We start from the raw sequence: 14,096 nt of genomic DNA, 5'->3' as shown, positions 1-14,096 counted from the left end.
TTCCAGCTTGAAGCATGAGTCAGCCATTCCTCATGCCACAGTCTTGAATGCAGAGACCTGGAGCTGTATACCCACAGTATTGAAAGTCCAGCGACAAACAGCATGGACAGTTGCCATTTCACATCAAGCAGCTGTCAGCAGGCAGCCAGGATAAATCTGGTTACATGGAAAATATGAACAGCCAGCAGTAATACAACATGCTTTCTTCAAAACATGGGTTAGGGTGCAGGAAGCACTAACGTCAGTGCTTCAGGTCGGAGGACGCCTGTAAGCTCTCAGAGCTTCAAAAAAAATTGTTTTAAAAGAGATGCTGTTATTCTAAGAAGTGAATCGTGATGCATTGTCCTCTTTATGCAGCAGAGCAGAATGAGGTGGATAAGGAACCCTGCACTGAAATGTAGAGCTCAGATTCCCTGCAGGTGTTGAGTCTTCTCCCCGCATCCTGCAATTTAAGCGTTGCAAAGCTACACTGCAAGGAACTGTTCCTTTCCAGCGCTTTCCAGCATGCGTAATACACACACACACACCCTGTCCAATACAAGTAGGCTAAGGGGACTACTCCTGTGCACTGGCAGGTCTGAACATGGTATTAATAATCTGGGGATGTCTAGATTGTGTGTGTTTCAAGCAGATTTTGTGAAGTCCTGATAGGTGTGAGAGGCTCTAAAAACACTACTTGAGAGAAAACTCACAATGTAATTATGCTGCATTTATCTATAAACAATATGATCACATCTAAGCAAAAGGGAAAAAAAGGCTGCAAGTTTATTGATTACAGAATAGGGGACTGGGAGTCATGCACTTCCATGAGCATTTTCCCATTTGTAATCTGGGTGTAATACTTCCCTTATCTCACAGGGAGGATACTGTGCAGTTTCATTAACATTTGTTATGCCCTTTGAAATCCCCAGATGCAACGTGTTATGCAAGTGCCAGCTATTATTACTGCTATAAAGATGTTTATCTTTAAAAGCACCTATTCTTTCAAGCCCAATCCTGCAAGCCATTCATGCACAGAAATCCCACTGATTTCAGTGAGAATTCTTCACCAGGAAAGCTTGTAGGATCAGGCCCTACATAATCTTCCAATTAGAAAGTGGTTTATTAATGAATTAAATGCATCGACCATGTCTGTTCTGCAGGTAAGCTCCCCATCCTCCACCAGAATAATACATTTCATAACATCTGGCCACTAGTCAAGTGAACAGTATGGATCAGTTCAAACTAAGGCAAGCTACTGTAGTACTTCATGCTGTTGAAGTAACCAGAGGAAGGTTTCCCTCAAAAAAGGATGCAAGTCTGCAGGAGCAGAGGCATTTTTATTGGATAACAGGTAACTAAAAAAAACAAAGGTGAAGGAACAGAGTATTATCAAGAAGAGTAGCAGCACCCTACCAAATCCTCCACACAGAACTTCTAAGAATATCATGTGTTTCCACTAGAGGCAGACTGCTGCATGGCAGCCGGACAATACAGGAGAGAAGAAAGTGACAAAGACCCAGGTCTCAGAACATACGCATCGTAACAACTTTGGGGGTTTGGCCTCTGCAATGCGTCCCACTGTACCGTGGGCCAGATTCATCCCTGCTGCAACTCCACTCAGATTAGTGGATGAGATCTGTAACCATAATAAAGCAGCATGAGCTGAGCATTGATCCAAATCAGCCATTTGTAGCAAGGCACATGCTAACAGAGTCCTTAACTGGAACAGAGGTGGTTAGTGTTCATTACTGTTCATTACACTCAGCTCTTCCCTGCTGCCTCACCATCAGCACCCTCATGGTCATTGACTAATACAAATACATGCACAAGTGCCAGGCCCTCACACACACACACCCCTCACCTCCAAAGTTAGCGAGTCTCCCAAGCCGTGTGACTGGCACCTTCCGCTCTCGGGCCCGTTCACTTAGCTGCATGATTGGAAGAAACAAAAAAAGAAAAAAATCCACAGTGAAACTCAGCTAGGAGAGGTTGATGCTACCAAAGAAAATAAGAACATAACTTATTTGTTGCTTGAAGACCTACACCATGCTAGAAATCAGCATCCCACAAATCCCACCCTAGGTATTTCTAGGGCACTGATCCCTGTAGCCTCTAGAAGCTCATGTTTTTCCAAGTGAACACAGTGTACCATGCAAATTGTAAACCGAAGCAAACATTAAACATCTCCAGTGGCAAATACTGGGGGAGCCATGGAGAGAAAGCAAGAGGGATTAAAAGGTTTGTGTTCATGTCTAAGTAGACCATATAGCTAACTTGGCCACCCTTTGATCTACGGGACACACACCTTGCATTAGTGAAATTAATCCTCTTGAAAGTTACCAGGTTCATAGCACTATAGACTACCCCTCCAGTTACAGGTGCAGTACAAGCACAAGTGGGTTTACTAAAAGCAGCCCAGTGGTTAAATGAACTGTGAATCCTGGTAACATCTGGAGTGGGGTTTGGAGAAGGAGAGAGACAGATCAATGATGGCAAATCCTTTCGCTGTGCACTCTCTCATTCCACTATAGTCTCTCCTTCTTTCACATGAGGGCATGGTGACCCAGTCAGCATTTGCAAGATTATGCCACTCTTAGGTATGTTTATACTCTGGGGTGGAAGTTCAAGCTTCCCATATGCTATTCTAATAGTGGGGGCCACCCTGACCTGGAGGGATCACACCCAGTTCAGAGGAATTCGGCATATACTGCCCACTCAATCTTTCACACCCCTACTGAGACTGCCTACAGCTGTCTGCACCTGCTCCATGTCTCAGTCTGCAAGCCAAGAGTAAATATAGACCCTTAATTATCCTAAGCATGCAATGGCACACGAGGGCCCAGCATGGGGAGTGACAGGTTAGCACCTGTTAATAGAGAACAATTCTAATTTCACGTACACATTTTAACCATCCTCTCACAGAAGATGAATGGACGGGGGGGGAGTGACAAAACAACATTGCATAGACTAAAATTAAAAAGACACCGTCCCCTTTACCACCCATGTAGCAATAAGCCAAATTCGGAGGAGGAGCAGGAGGAGAGGGTGAGGAAGGGTGATTGTGTGGCTAAAGCAGAGGACTGGAAATTAATAAATACATACCATTTGTTTGTGAGGTTTGTGTTCCGGATCGGTTTTGGCCTGCCTGGCTTTATCAATATCTTCAGCTGTTAGCCCACTGACAGAGGAATGGTCCTGGTGAAAAGCCCTGTTTTGCCCAAAAGCAGCAGCAAAAGGATTTCCAGGGTCCCTAAAGCCTCCAAATAGCTTTGCATTCACTTTGGCGGAGAAAGGAATCTGCCCTGGGCTTGCATCTCCAATCTCGCTGACATTTCTAAAAGGTCCGTTTGTGGTGTAGGTGTAAGCTGGACCCTCTGTACCACTACCTTTGTCGGGCTGGCCTGGAGATGAGAAGTCCTTTGTAGCATTTGATGACTCTGGCCCCGAGAAATTGTAATCGCTCCCAAAATCCTCACCAAGATCAGTTAAGTTTTCTTGCTGTTTACCCAGATCCTGCAAGTAACATTGGAATGGGTCAGAAACCAGAAATTTAAAAAACCCCACAGGACACTCAAAGACCCTCTTAAATGTGAGTGTAACTAGGTCCTACTGATTTCAAGGGGAGGTACTCTGAGGTATATCCAGTCAATCCCACATCATAGGTACACAGAAAGGTACAAGAATTCTGGAGACCATTTATATGGAACATAGTACTTAGCTACTATAGCGATGGGTGCAATAGACCTGATGACAGAAATGATCTGCTATCTCCCTCCCCCCGGCACCCCCTCACACATCCTACCATCACTCAAGACTTTAGTTTTTATCCTTCTTGCGCTCTTCCCCATTATTCATAGTTTAGGTATTTTTACACCTTAAACTCTTTCAGAAGTGCTAATTGAACATCTAATTGTAGAGCAGTTTAGCTCAGCCCCACATGGCTGATCCCATAAATAACAGAAAATAGTATTTCTTTAACCAGCCAGCAAGTTATTGTAGTATTGTACATTTCACTGTGAGCATGATTATTTTGTGCTTAAAGCAAGGGTGTGACCTCACAGCTAAGCTCAATATGAGGTGTTGCCGGGAAAAGTTTTCCAACCTAGCTCTGCCAACACACTTGGGTCCTGACTTGTGATACCTGCCTTGCGATTCCAGATATCTGCGAATACCGCGAAGTGATTGGCAGTATCAAAGCAAGAAACAAAGCATTAACTCAATGAACTGTCTAGTGCCCCTGGGACTCCAGTGACCTGCCTCAGCCATAAATTGACCCTGTTGCTGAGAACTGTAACCAAATCAATGTTTTAATTCTTATACAGTCAGGCAGACATCAGCATATTCTAGGCTCTTTCCCAAATGCTAATTATTTTCCCCCCATTTGAGGAAGAAATGCAGGACACAGCCCTTCCTGTTATGCAGGCAGGTCTCGTGTAATTCCCAGCACCAACATTACTGAGGGAGGAAAAAATCTTTAATCAGTGCGGCAGCAGCAGCCACCTCCCACCAGGGTAAGAAGAGAGCAAATTTCTTCTCTTCATACTTAATAAGAATTATCTTAAGTCTTAAATGGTCAATATTTGGCAAGGGCTGCAAGGGATGGAGAGTTTCATTTACTGCAGAAGGTTCTTTTTTCCATCTAGTAATATACATTCTTTCCTGCCAAAGCCGATCAGAACACAAAAGTACTGTCATATTAGACCCTGGGACCAGAGAGATCGAAGAAGAGTTTTAAAATAAATATTGTAAACCTGGGATGGCAAAAGGAAAACTAAGATTAAGGTAACGGCAGCCAAAAAGTTATCACCACAAGCACCGACAACCAGATACACTTAGGGGGCTCTGCAGGTCACCAAAATCACGGCAAACTTCAACCAAAAAAAGACATTCATAAGATTTTAAGGCCAGAAGGGACCATTATTATGAATGATCATGTAGCCAGGTGTCCTGTATAATGCAGGCCATAGAATCTCATCCAGTAATTACAGCATCAAGCCCATAACTTGTGTTTCAGCTATAGCATCTCTTTCAGAAAGACATGCAAGTTTTGATTTAAACACTCATGTCCTCCCAGGGCACTAAGCACCAGATTTTCAAGAGATGTCAACACCCTGGGTGTGGAGCACTTTTGTAAGTCTGGCCATAAGGATCACAATAGGAGCTCCTGAGCGCTTTTGAAAATCTGGCCTTTATTTAGGTTCCTATATGGGAAAATGACTCCTTTGAAATTCCAGCCCAATTGTGGGCACTGAACACTTGAAAATCTGGCCCTGAGTTCTTCAGAAAATACTACCTGCGCCAAGGGGTATGGCAGAAGAGTTGCAAAGCAGCAGAATTCCACAGAGGAAACAAGAACTGGCTAAGTGCAAAGGTAGAAAAAATTCACCTTATACAAGTCCATTCTCACAGCCAAATGAGAGAGGTAATCTTTAGCAACCAAAGTTTGTAAATATCTAAGCTGCTGACCTTTCTTTTTCAATCTTAGTCAAACCTTAACTTTTGACAAGAAAGCTTTTGGTCCATAACCGGGATTCCCAGGCATTACCACAATACAAATAAGTTATCTGGAGGGACAAAAAATTCCTACTGGATATTTATCCTACTGGAGAACAAGATCTCCCATTCGCTTTGTGTTTTCATACCACAGTCTCAGGAAAGAGTCCTCCAAACCTTAAATCCTCAGCCTCAGCTCATGACTCTTTCCTGGGGAAAACAAAAAAGCAGCCATGAACAGTAGGCCTCCCAGGTATGTCTTCGCACTTGGAACACACCATGCTGCCCTTTTGTGCTTGCATCTCAGTACGAGAGCATTGCTCTCAAAGCACTTCAGAGTGCATGACTCATCCATATGCCAATCCCTTCACCTGTGCACAGAAACAGGAAGATGTGTGCCCATTCCATTCACCCAACGAAAGACAGGTACCCAAGCACTCTGGTTTGGTTGTGCGTGAGTCACTCAAAGATGTTGTATTTCAAGAATACTGAAGAATAAGGTTAAAAAAAAGATCCCCCACCCAAACTGTAGAAATCACTATTTTGACAATGTTGATTTAAGATAATTTTTTTCAATATTCTAGGAGCTATCACCTGAATTTTCCATGGTTTAGTATTAACAATTCATGCCTCAGAATACCAACAGACCTTGTCTATGGTCTCAGCATCCTGCAGCAGCTGGAAGGACCCTATGTTACTCCTAGGGGAATTCTGTGCAGAATTTATGTCCCCCTTCTTTCCTTCCCGGCAGAAAAATAATTTTGATGGGGAAGCCAAGGGAAGCCACGAGAGTGGTCATGCAACCTTCCACAGCAGTATGTTTTGGGTGCCCAGGGCAGCCGGCAGAGAGGCAAATCACTGTGGGGCAGGAGTCAGGACTAGGGAAGACCCAGCTGGTGGCTCCTACCCTGTGCCGGGCTCAGCTGCTAGTCATGGCTAGGGAGGATGGGACTTCCTCATCCCCTGCATAGCATCCGGGACAAAGTCAAACCCACCACACAGTGTTCTCCCACCTCTGTGCAGCCAGTGGCCTGTGCTACCCAATGCCATGCTGGAGCCTCCACATTTATTTGACAAATAAAATTTGCAGAATTTTAAAATATTGTGCGCAGAATTTTTAATTTTTTTGGCACAGAATGCCCTCAGGAGTACTATGTGCAGAGACCCACCCACTACCTCTTAGACAGACGACCCCTTTCACAGACGAGCAATGTACAACCTGTGAGAGAAAGAAGCCTTCGCCCTGGGAAATGGCGAACGCATACAAAGTCTTCCTTACCTGCATCTTTCCCATGGCAGCACTGAATTGCTCTTCAACAGTGGTCTGAAAGGTCCTTGCAATGATAACTGCATCGCCACCAACAACTCCTTGCCGCAGCTGTCCTACTTGGGTTTCTATGATGGCCTTACTGAGCTTAGCCAAGCCTCTGATCAGCATGATGGCATCACCTGCCATGACTGACCCTTCAGCGCTGAAAAACACAATAGAGAATCATGGAATACAGCAACAGTAAGTAGTTGAAGACTTTCTCTTATCAAACTGCTCATGAGAGTCCTGTGCTTCCCTGCAGAAAATGGCAGGGAAGCAAAGGGAAGCTGGGGGTTTGGAGGGGAGATGTGATTATGGGCACAGTGTTGGGGAGGAATTGCCCCCCAAAAAACACAGGCAAGGCATGGGGGGCACATGGGGTTACATGCCCCACACACTCCCCATTTCTGCAAGCATAGAGCTGCCCAGCTGAAGGAGGCTGCCTCTGAATCTGCAGCTGGGTCCTAATGCTAGTTGTGCTCCCCTTCTGTGTGTCTTTCTGTTTTCTGTGCAACAGTGAGTGCCTGTGGTGGGGCTGGGTGGGGGTGGGGGAGGGGGAAATGAGGGAAGAAGGGGTGATAGGGTGGGGGAAAAGGCAGTTGGGAAGGAAGGGGGAGGAATAAGGCAGGGGGAGGGGAATGAGGGAGTGAGGGGAGGGAGATGCAGAAGGAAACAGGGGAATCATGGGGGGAAGCAGGACCCGGCATGCGGCATCCCCTCAGCAGCAGCTGGGGCTCCCCTGTTAAGCAGACCCATCAAACCCTCATCCTGACAAGCCCCATCTCCCTACACCTGGACCCCTCTGATGAGCACCCCCACACCCAAACCCCCACTCGAAGCCCCATTCCCCCAGCACCCAGACCCCCCACTGAGTCTCCCAGACCCAGACCTCCCCTGCTGAGCCACAACCACCTTCACCTGGATCCCCTGCAGAGACCCACTGCACCTGCACCCAGAACCCCCAATGAGCCCCTGTGCATCCAGATCTCCCACTGAGCCGCCCACACCTAGAAACCTGTCACCCCACACGTGGATCCCCACCCACACTGAGCCCTCCATACTTGGATCTTGCTGGGCTGAGCCTGCCGCCCACACCTGGCATGGAGGGGCAGGCCCAGCCCTTGCACTGTGTCAGGGTCAGGTGCAGTCTCACTGCCAAGTCCCTGTACTGGGAGAGGTGGGGGCTTCAGGGTGATCTCCTACCTCAATGCAGCCAGTGGCCTGTGCTCCCCACTGCCATGCTGGAGCCACATTTATTTATTGACAAATAAAATTTGTAGAATTTTGCAGAATTTTAAAATATCGTGTGCATAATTTTTGGTACATAATTTTTAATATTTTGGTGCATAATTCCCTCAGGAATAAATTGCCCTCCACCCCCTTTGGGCAACTGCTTATCTTAGGAATCTCCGCTTAGAGATCCTATAGCCAATTGGCCAACCTGAATGCCAGCCAGAAAGAAGCCCTGTTCCTACAAATGAGCACAAAGGACACTATTTCAGGACTCGCATACCTTCAGGTTAATACAGAACTGTTCTAGGGAAGGCAGAGTTAGGTAAAGCCAATCAATTTAGGCATATGGTCCCACTTCCCTTCCTACTCTATGCACACAAGCATCAGTGTATGTGTTTGACATCTAATTATCAAGGTTTGAAAGATTTCCTTAATATCTTCACCCAGACTAGCAGGAGGTAGAGTACCTGTAACTGCCATGCTCTCTCATTTGCATACCCACCACACCCATGCCTTATTAATTTACATGGACACATCTTCACTCCCCCACCAGTAAGTAAACCCTGACACTGCACTCTAGTTAGTTAATTCTGTCCCGCCAAAAATAGTATTCCTAGCCCCCGTTGCACCCCATGCACCCCAGTGGGTCAATTCTCGGCTCTCACAGACACACAAAGTTAGACTTGTTCTCAGCTGTCCCCCTCCAACCATCTGTAAGAAGTGAATTCTAGGAGTTGCTGCACCACCTCCTGGTCATGAAAGAGGTACCCAGCCACCCAGCTACAACTTTCCATGTGGGCCACTCTGCTGCTCCCTTTTCTTAAATGAGAAGCATGGTTGCACTGCTCTGTTTCCCTTCTCTCCCCACCCATACCAGGAGCAGCACTCCTGCCTCTCTCCCCCCCCCCCCCACCCGAAAAAAAACTAGTGGCACTTAACCATTCTGCTGTTTTCCTCCCCCTTCCTAAGTAGGGGCCAGCAGGCTCCACAACCATGCTCACATGGACGAAGTTTCCACTCACTTCTTTTTAGGTGACAAATCTAAGGAACTCTCCCAGATTGAGGTGTCATTAGAGAAGGTTTTGGAACAAAATGATAAACTAAACAGTAATAAGTCATCAGGACCAGATGGCATTCACCCAAGAGTTCTGAAGGAACTCAAATGTGAGATTGTAGAACTACTAACTGTAATGTGTAACCTATCATTTAAATCAGCTTCTGTACCAAATGACTGGAGAATAGCTAATGCAGGGGTTGGCAACCTATGGCACACGTGCCAAAGATGGCACGCGAGCCGATTTTTAATGGCATGCTGGAGCCTGCCGGGACTCCAGCGTGCCATTAAAAATCCTGCCCAGCCCGGCCCGCTCTCCTCTGCCCTCCACTCCCCCCGCGGGGGCAGGGAGCAGAAGCATAGCCGTGCGCACGGGGTGGGCAAATGGCCCCACTCTCCCGGCACGGCAAGCCGCGGGGTCCGCGCTCCTGGGCTGGAGCGCCAGGCCGAGCGCAGCAAGCTGCCGGCCCCTCCCCCGCCTTCTCCCCTCCCCGGAGCCCTGCCGCCGCGCACACAGCGCTCTAGGGGTCGGGGCTACGCGCTCCCGCGGGGCAGTGTTTGGCTCCGCAGGGAGGGAAAGACGCTCCCCGCTCACCCAGAGCCCTGCCGCCGCGCGCACAGTGCTCTGGGGGTCGGGGCTACGCGCTCCCGCGGGGCAGCATTTGGCTCCGCAGGGAGGCAGAAACGCTCCCCGCTCAACCGGAGCTCTGCCGCCGCACACGCAGCGCTCTGAGGGGCGGGGCTGTGCGCTCCCGCAGGACAGCGTATCTGGCTCTGCGTGGAGCCTCATGGTAAGGGATCCGGGGCCAGGGGGGTTGGATAAGGGGTGGGGGCAGTCAGGGGACAGGGAGCAGGGTGGAGTTCCAGGGGGGGTGGTTAGGGATGGTGGGTCTCTGGAGGGGGCAGTCAGGGAGCAGGGGGGGTTGGATGGGGCATGGGAGTCCCGGGGTCTGTCAGGGGGTGGATAGGGTTCAGGGCAGTCAGGGGACAGGGAGCAAGGAGGGTCTCTGGGGGGGGGGGGGGAGAACAAGGAGCTGGGGGGGTTGTATGAGTCGGGAGTTCTGGGGGTCCTGTCAGGAGGCGGGGAGGGGGTTGGATGGGTCAGGAGTTCTGGGGGTCCTGTCAGGGGGCAGGGAATGGTTGGATAGGCATGGGAGTCCCGGGGGTCTGGCTGGCGGCGGGGGTATGGATAAGGGTCGGGGCAGTCAGGGGACAGGTAGGGGGTAGGGTCCAGTCAGGGGACAAGGAACAGGGAGGCTTAGATAGGGGGTGAGGTCCTGGGGGGGCAGTTGGGGGCAGGGGTCCCAGGAGGGGGTAGTCAGGGGACAAGGAGCAGGAGGGTTGGGAGTTCTTAGGGGGCAGTCACCCAGCCCTCTCCCCTGAGCCCTGAGCCCCCCCACACACACACCCCGCCCTCTGCCCTGAGCCCCGCACACCCCCGAGGCCCTTACCCTGAGCCCTGTACCTCCCTCACACACCCAGCCCTCTGCTTGACTCCTTCATCCCACCCCCACAACCCTAGCCCTGACTCTGGCACCCCCACACATACCCAGCCCCCCCACACCCTATGCACCTGCCACATCCCCACCCCGAGCACCAAACGGGAGCTCCTGCACCCCCACCCCCCACATTCCCATCTGCACCCCTCGCATCAAATGGGAGCTGCCCAGGTAAGTGCCCCACACCCGAACCTCCTGCCCCAACCCTGAGCCCCCTCCCTCATTTTAGCTCCTAGCCCGACCCTTCACCCCCAGCCCTGTGCTCAGTGCACTCCCACCCTCAGCTCAGTGCAGAGAGAGGAAGAGAATGGCCAGAACCAGGGAGAAGGTAGGTACCCACTGTATGTGAGGAGGGCCGGGACCCCAGACTGGCAGCGGGCTGAGTGGATCCGGCAGCCGGGATCCCGGCTGGCAGGAGCCAGCGGATGGAACCTCTGAGTGGCAGTGAGCTGAGCCACTCAGTCCACTGCCGGTCTGGGGGCCCGGCCGCCGGCCCCGCACAGCCCGCTGCAGGTCTGGGGTTCTGGCTGCCGTACCTTTGCCAGCCAGGGTCCCGGCCGCAAGCCTCGCTCAGCCCGCTGCCGGCCTAGGTGAACAGAACCCCAGACCAGCAGCGGGCTGGCGGCGTAAGATCAACATTTTAATTTCATTTTAAATGAAGCTTCTTAAACATTTTGAAAAGCTTGTTTATTTTACAATACAACACTAGTTTAGTTATATAATATATAGACTTATAGAGAGAGACCTTCTAAAAACCATTAAAATGTATTACCGGCATGCAAAACCTTAAATTAGAGTGAATAAATGAAGACTCGGCACACCGCTTCTGAAAGGTTGCCGTCCTCTGAGCTAATGTGACACCAATTTTTAAAAAGGGCTCCAGGGGTGATCCTGGCAATTACAGGCCGGTAAGCCTGACTTCAGTACCGGGCAAACTGGTTGAAACCATAGTAAAGAACAAAATGTCAGACACATACATGAACATAATTTGTTGGAGGAAGAGTCAACATGGTTTTTGTAAAGGGAAACCATGCCTCACCTATCTACTAGAATTCTTTGAGGGGGTCAACAAGCATGTGAACAAGGGGGATCCAGTGGATATAGTGTACTTAAGATTTTCAGAAAGCCTTTAACAAGTCCCTCACCAAAGGCTCGTAAGCAAAAAACTGTCATGGGATAAAAGGGAAGGCCCTCTCATGGATCGGTAACGGATTAAATGATAGGAAACAAAGTGTAGGGGGACCCAGCCCCCTCTCCAACCCTCCCCCCCCCCCCCGCTCCCTGTCCCCTGACTGCCCCAACCCTTCTCCACACCTCCGCCCCTAACCACCCCCCGGGACCCCAGACCCTATCCGCCACCTCCCCACCCCCGTTCCCTGACTGCCCCGACCCCTATCCACACCTCCACCGCTAACCGCCCCCCGGGGCCCCACCCCCATCCGACCCCTCCACTCCCTGTCCCCTGACTGCCCACCCCCTATCCGATCCCCCCTGCTTCCTGTCCCCTGACTGCCCCAACCCCTATCCACACCCCCGCCCCCTGACAGGACCCCAGGACTCCCACTGTAGGGGGACCCTGCCCCCTATCCAACCCCCCCTGCTCCCTGTCCCCTGATTGCCCCACCCCCTATCCACACCCACACACCCCTAACCGCCCCCCATCTGACCCCCCCCCCGCTCCCTGCCCCCTGACAGGCCCCCCCGGGACTCCCATGCCTATCCAACCCCCCCGTTCCCCGTCCCCTGACCACCACCACCCAGAACCTCCGCCCCATCCAACCACCCCCTGCTCCCTGTCCCCCAACTGCCCCCCGGGACCTCACCCCCTATCCAACCCCCCTGTAGTTTGCCCACCTCTGCGCTACAGTAATACAAATAAATAGGCCAAAAGTGCTTTCTTCTGAGCATAACTTTTCCTTATATTGGAAGAGCCATGAGTGCAACATAAACAGGACACTCACTACTCTGTGTGTTGTGCCAAGCGGGTTTGCAGTTACAGGCAAAACAGTGTTTTCAGTTTATTTCCCTTTCGCCTCCAGCAACTTCACTGTACAAATGGTCCTCCACAACAGTTTTCAGGATTCGAAAGGTCTCCTATCCAGTCCTGGCTCACTCACCCACTCTGACAGAGAACATAGAGGCATACACTTAGGCATAGGATGCCTTCTAAGGCTCGATCCCCAGTTGGAGAATTCTCTATACTGGCCTCCAGACAACGTCCTTAACACTTCTGGCTGCAGCCTCCATTGGGCACTGCCAAAGGGACTGTGTATTTAAACTGTTTCCTGGGTAACTGCAAAGGCACGTTTTCATTTTTAGAGTGTGTTCTGTCAACACATATATATGTGCACAATGATTATAAACGGTTAGTACATTCAAGTGCTATAAACTCAGACAACAGCACGTATGGTATTACACCCTACTGCAAGCCATTAATGACTGAATCCAGTTATTTTCTGAGCAAATGCAGACCTTTCTTGTAAGCAAGCTCCATTTATCAATCACATAGAAGTGGCATGTTTCCTTGCACTAAGATAGCTGAATTCCAGGGAAACCTAACTGTTTCTGTAACTCAAGTTACAGGAGTATTTGTTGAACACAGCAGAATAATCAATGCCCAAGACTAAGGTAGCTATCTCCAGTCCAAAGTAACAAAGAAATATTATAAATTATGTGGGCCATGCTCTAACTACAGCATAAATCACACAGCCAGAAACATAGGTGCTGACAGTGTACTTGTGGCACAATGAAACCAATATATGAGAATTAGAATTAAGGCTCCGCATGCCACTTTTTTGCAGGGCTCACTTTGTATGATGTATCTATAGGCTTCAGAATGGTAAAAAAAAAAAAAAAGAGAGAGAGACCAAATAAAACTGACTTCTGAATGTCTCTGCTTTGAAGAGTTTAAAGTCAGCCTCTTAACATTAATTCAAAGTTTCTTTATGTATTTTTAAACTTAAAAACTGTCTTGTAAGATAAGGAAAGAGGTTTACTGCATCTATCAATAGAAGGGTTTTTTTCACCCATAAATACCGGAAGTTTTTGCTAGGTCTTAACTTAAAGAAGTATCTGCAGCATTATCCCTGCAAATCAGACTGAGGGGGAAAAAGTAGCCAGTATAGTATTTCAACTTAGACAATAATGCTAAGTATACAAATTCACCATTATGAAGTAGTTAGGGTTTAATCTCGTGTTTGCAGTAATGCAGGCAAAGATCACTGTTGAACACACACACTTCATTTTTTTACACACTTGGAGCAATGAAAGAGATGGCGCAGTTACAGCTACCAGAGCAAAACCAATGGAATCAGGGAAAATAAGGGATTGATTTTTAACATGGAGTCCTTCTCATACAAGTTTAAATCAAACTATCTGGGTGAGAGGAAGAGAAGTTCATGAAATGGTTCTGTTACCATACCATAAAAGAATGTGGGTGATAAGACTATTTTGGAAGGCTTATTAATTTTGAAATTAATAGAGAAGTTAAAGTCACAAATGGAAATCATATATTGCTCAATGTGTC

General features: G+C 48.9%; 1 protein-coding gene across 2 annotated transcripts in view; it reads right to left on the bottom strand.

Moving 5' to 3' along the window:
* Positions 1 to 14,096, bottom strand: part of COQ8A (coenzyme Q8A) — a 74,371-nt gene that overhangs the window by 45,417 nt on the left and 14,858 nt on the right. For both annotated transcript variants that reach the window (XM_065400684.1, XM_065400685.1), the window contains exons 2-4: positions 6,755 to 6,947; positions 3,085 to 3,495; positions 1,844 to 1,910 (exon numbers count right to left, since the gene is read on the bottom strand). In XM_065400684.1, the coding sequence (XP_065256756.1) occupies positions 1,844 to 1,910; positions 3,085 to 3,495; positions 6,755 to 6,947 (671 nt within the window). The remainder of the gene's footprint in view (positions 1 to 1,843; positions 1,911 to 3,084; positions 3,496 to 6,754; positions 6,948 to 14,096) is intronic.

This window comes from Emys orbicularis, chromosome 3 (assembly GCF_028017835.1).
Source record: "Emys orbicularis isolate rEmyOrb1 chromosome 3, rEmyOrb1.hap1, whole genome shotgun sequence".
NCBI lineage: Eukaryota > Metazoa > Chordata > Testudines > Emydidae > Emys > Emys orbicularis.
Note: the sequence above shows the minus strand (reverse complement) of the source record. Positions and strands in the feature narration are given on the sequence as shown.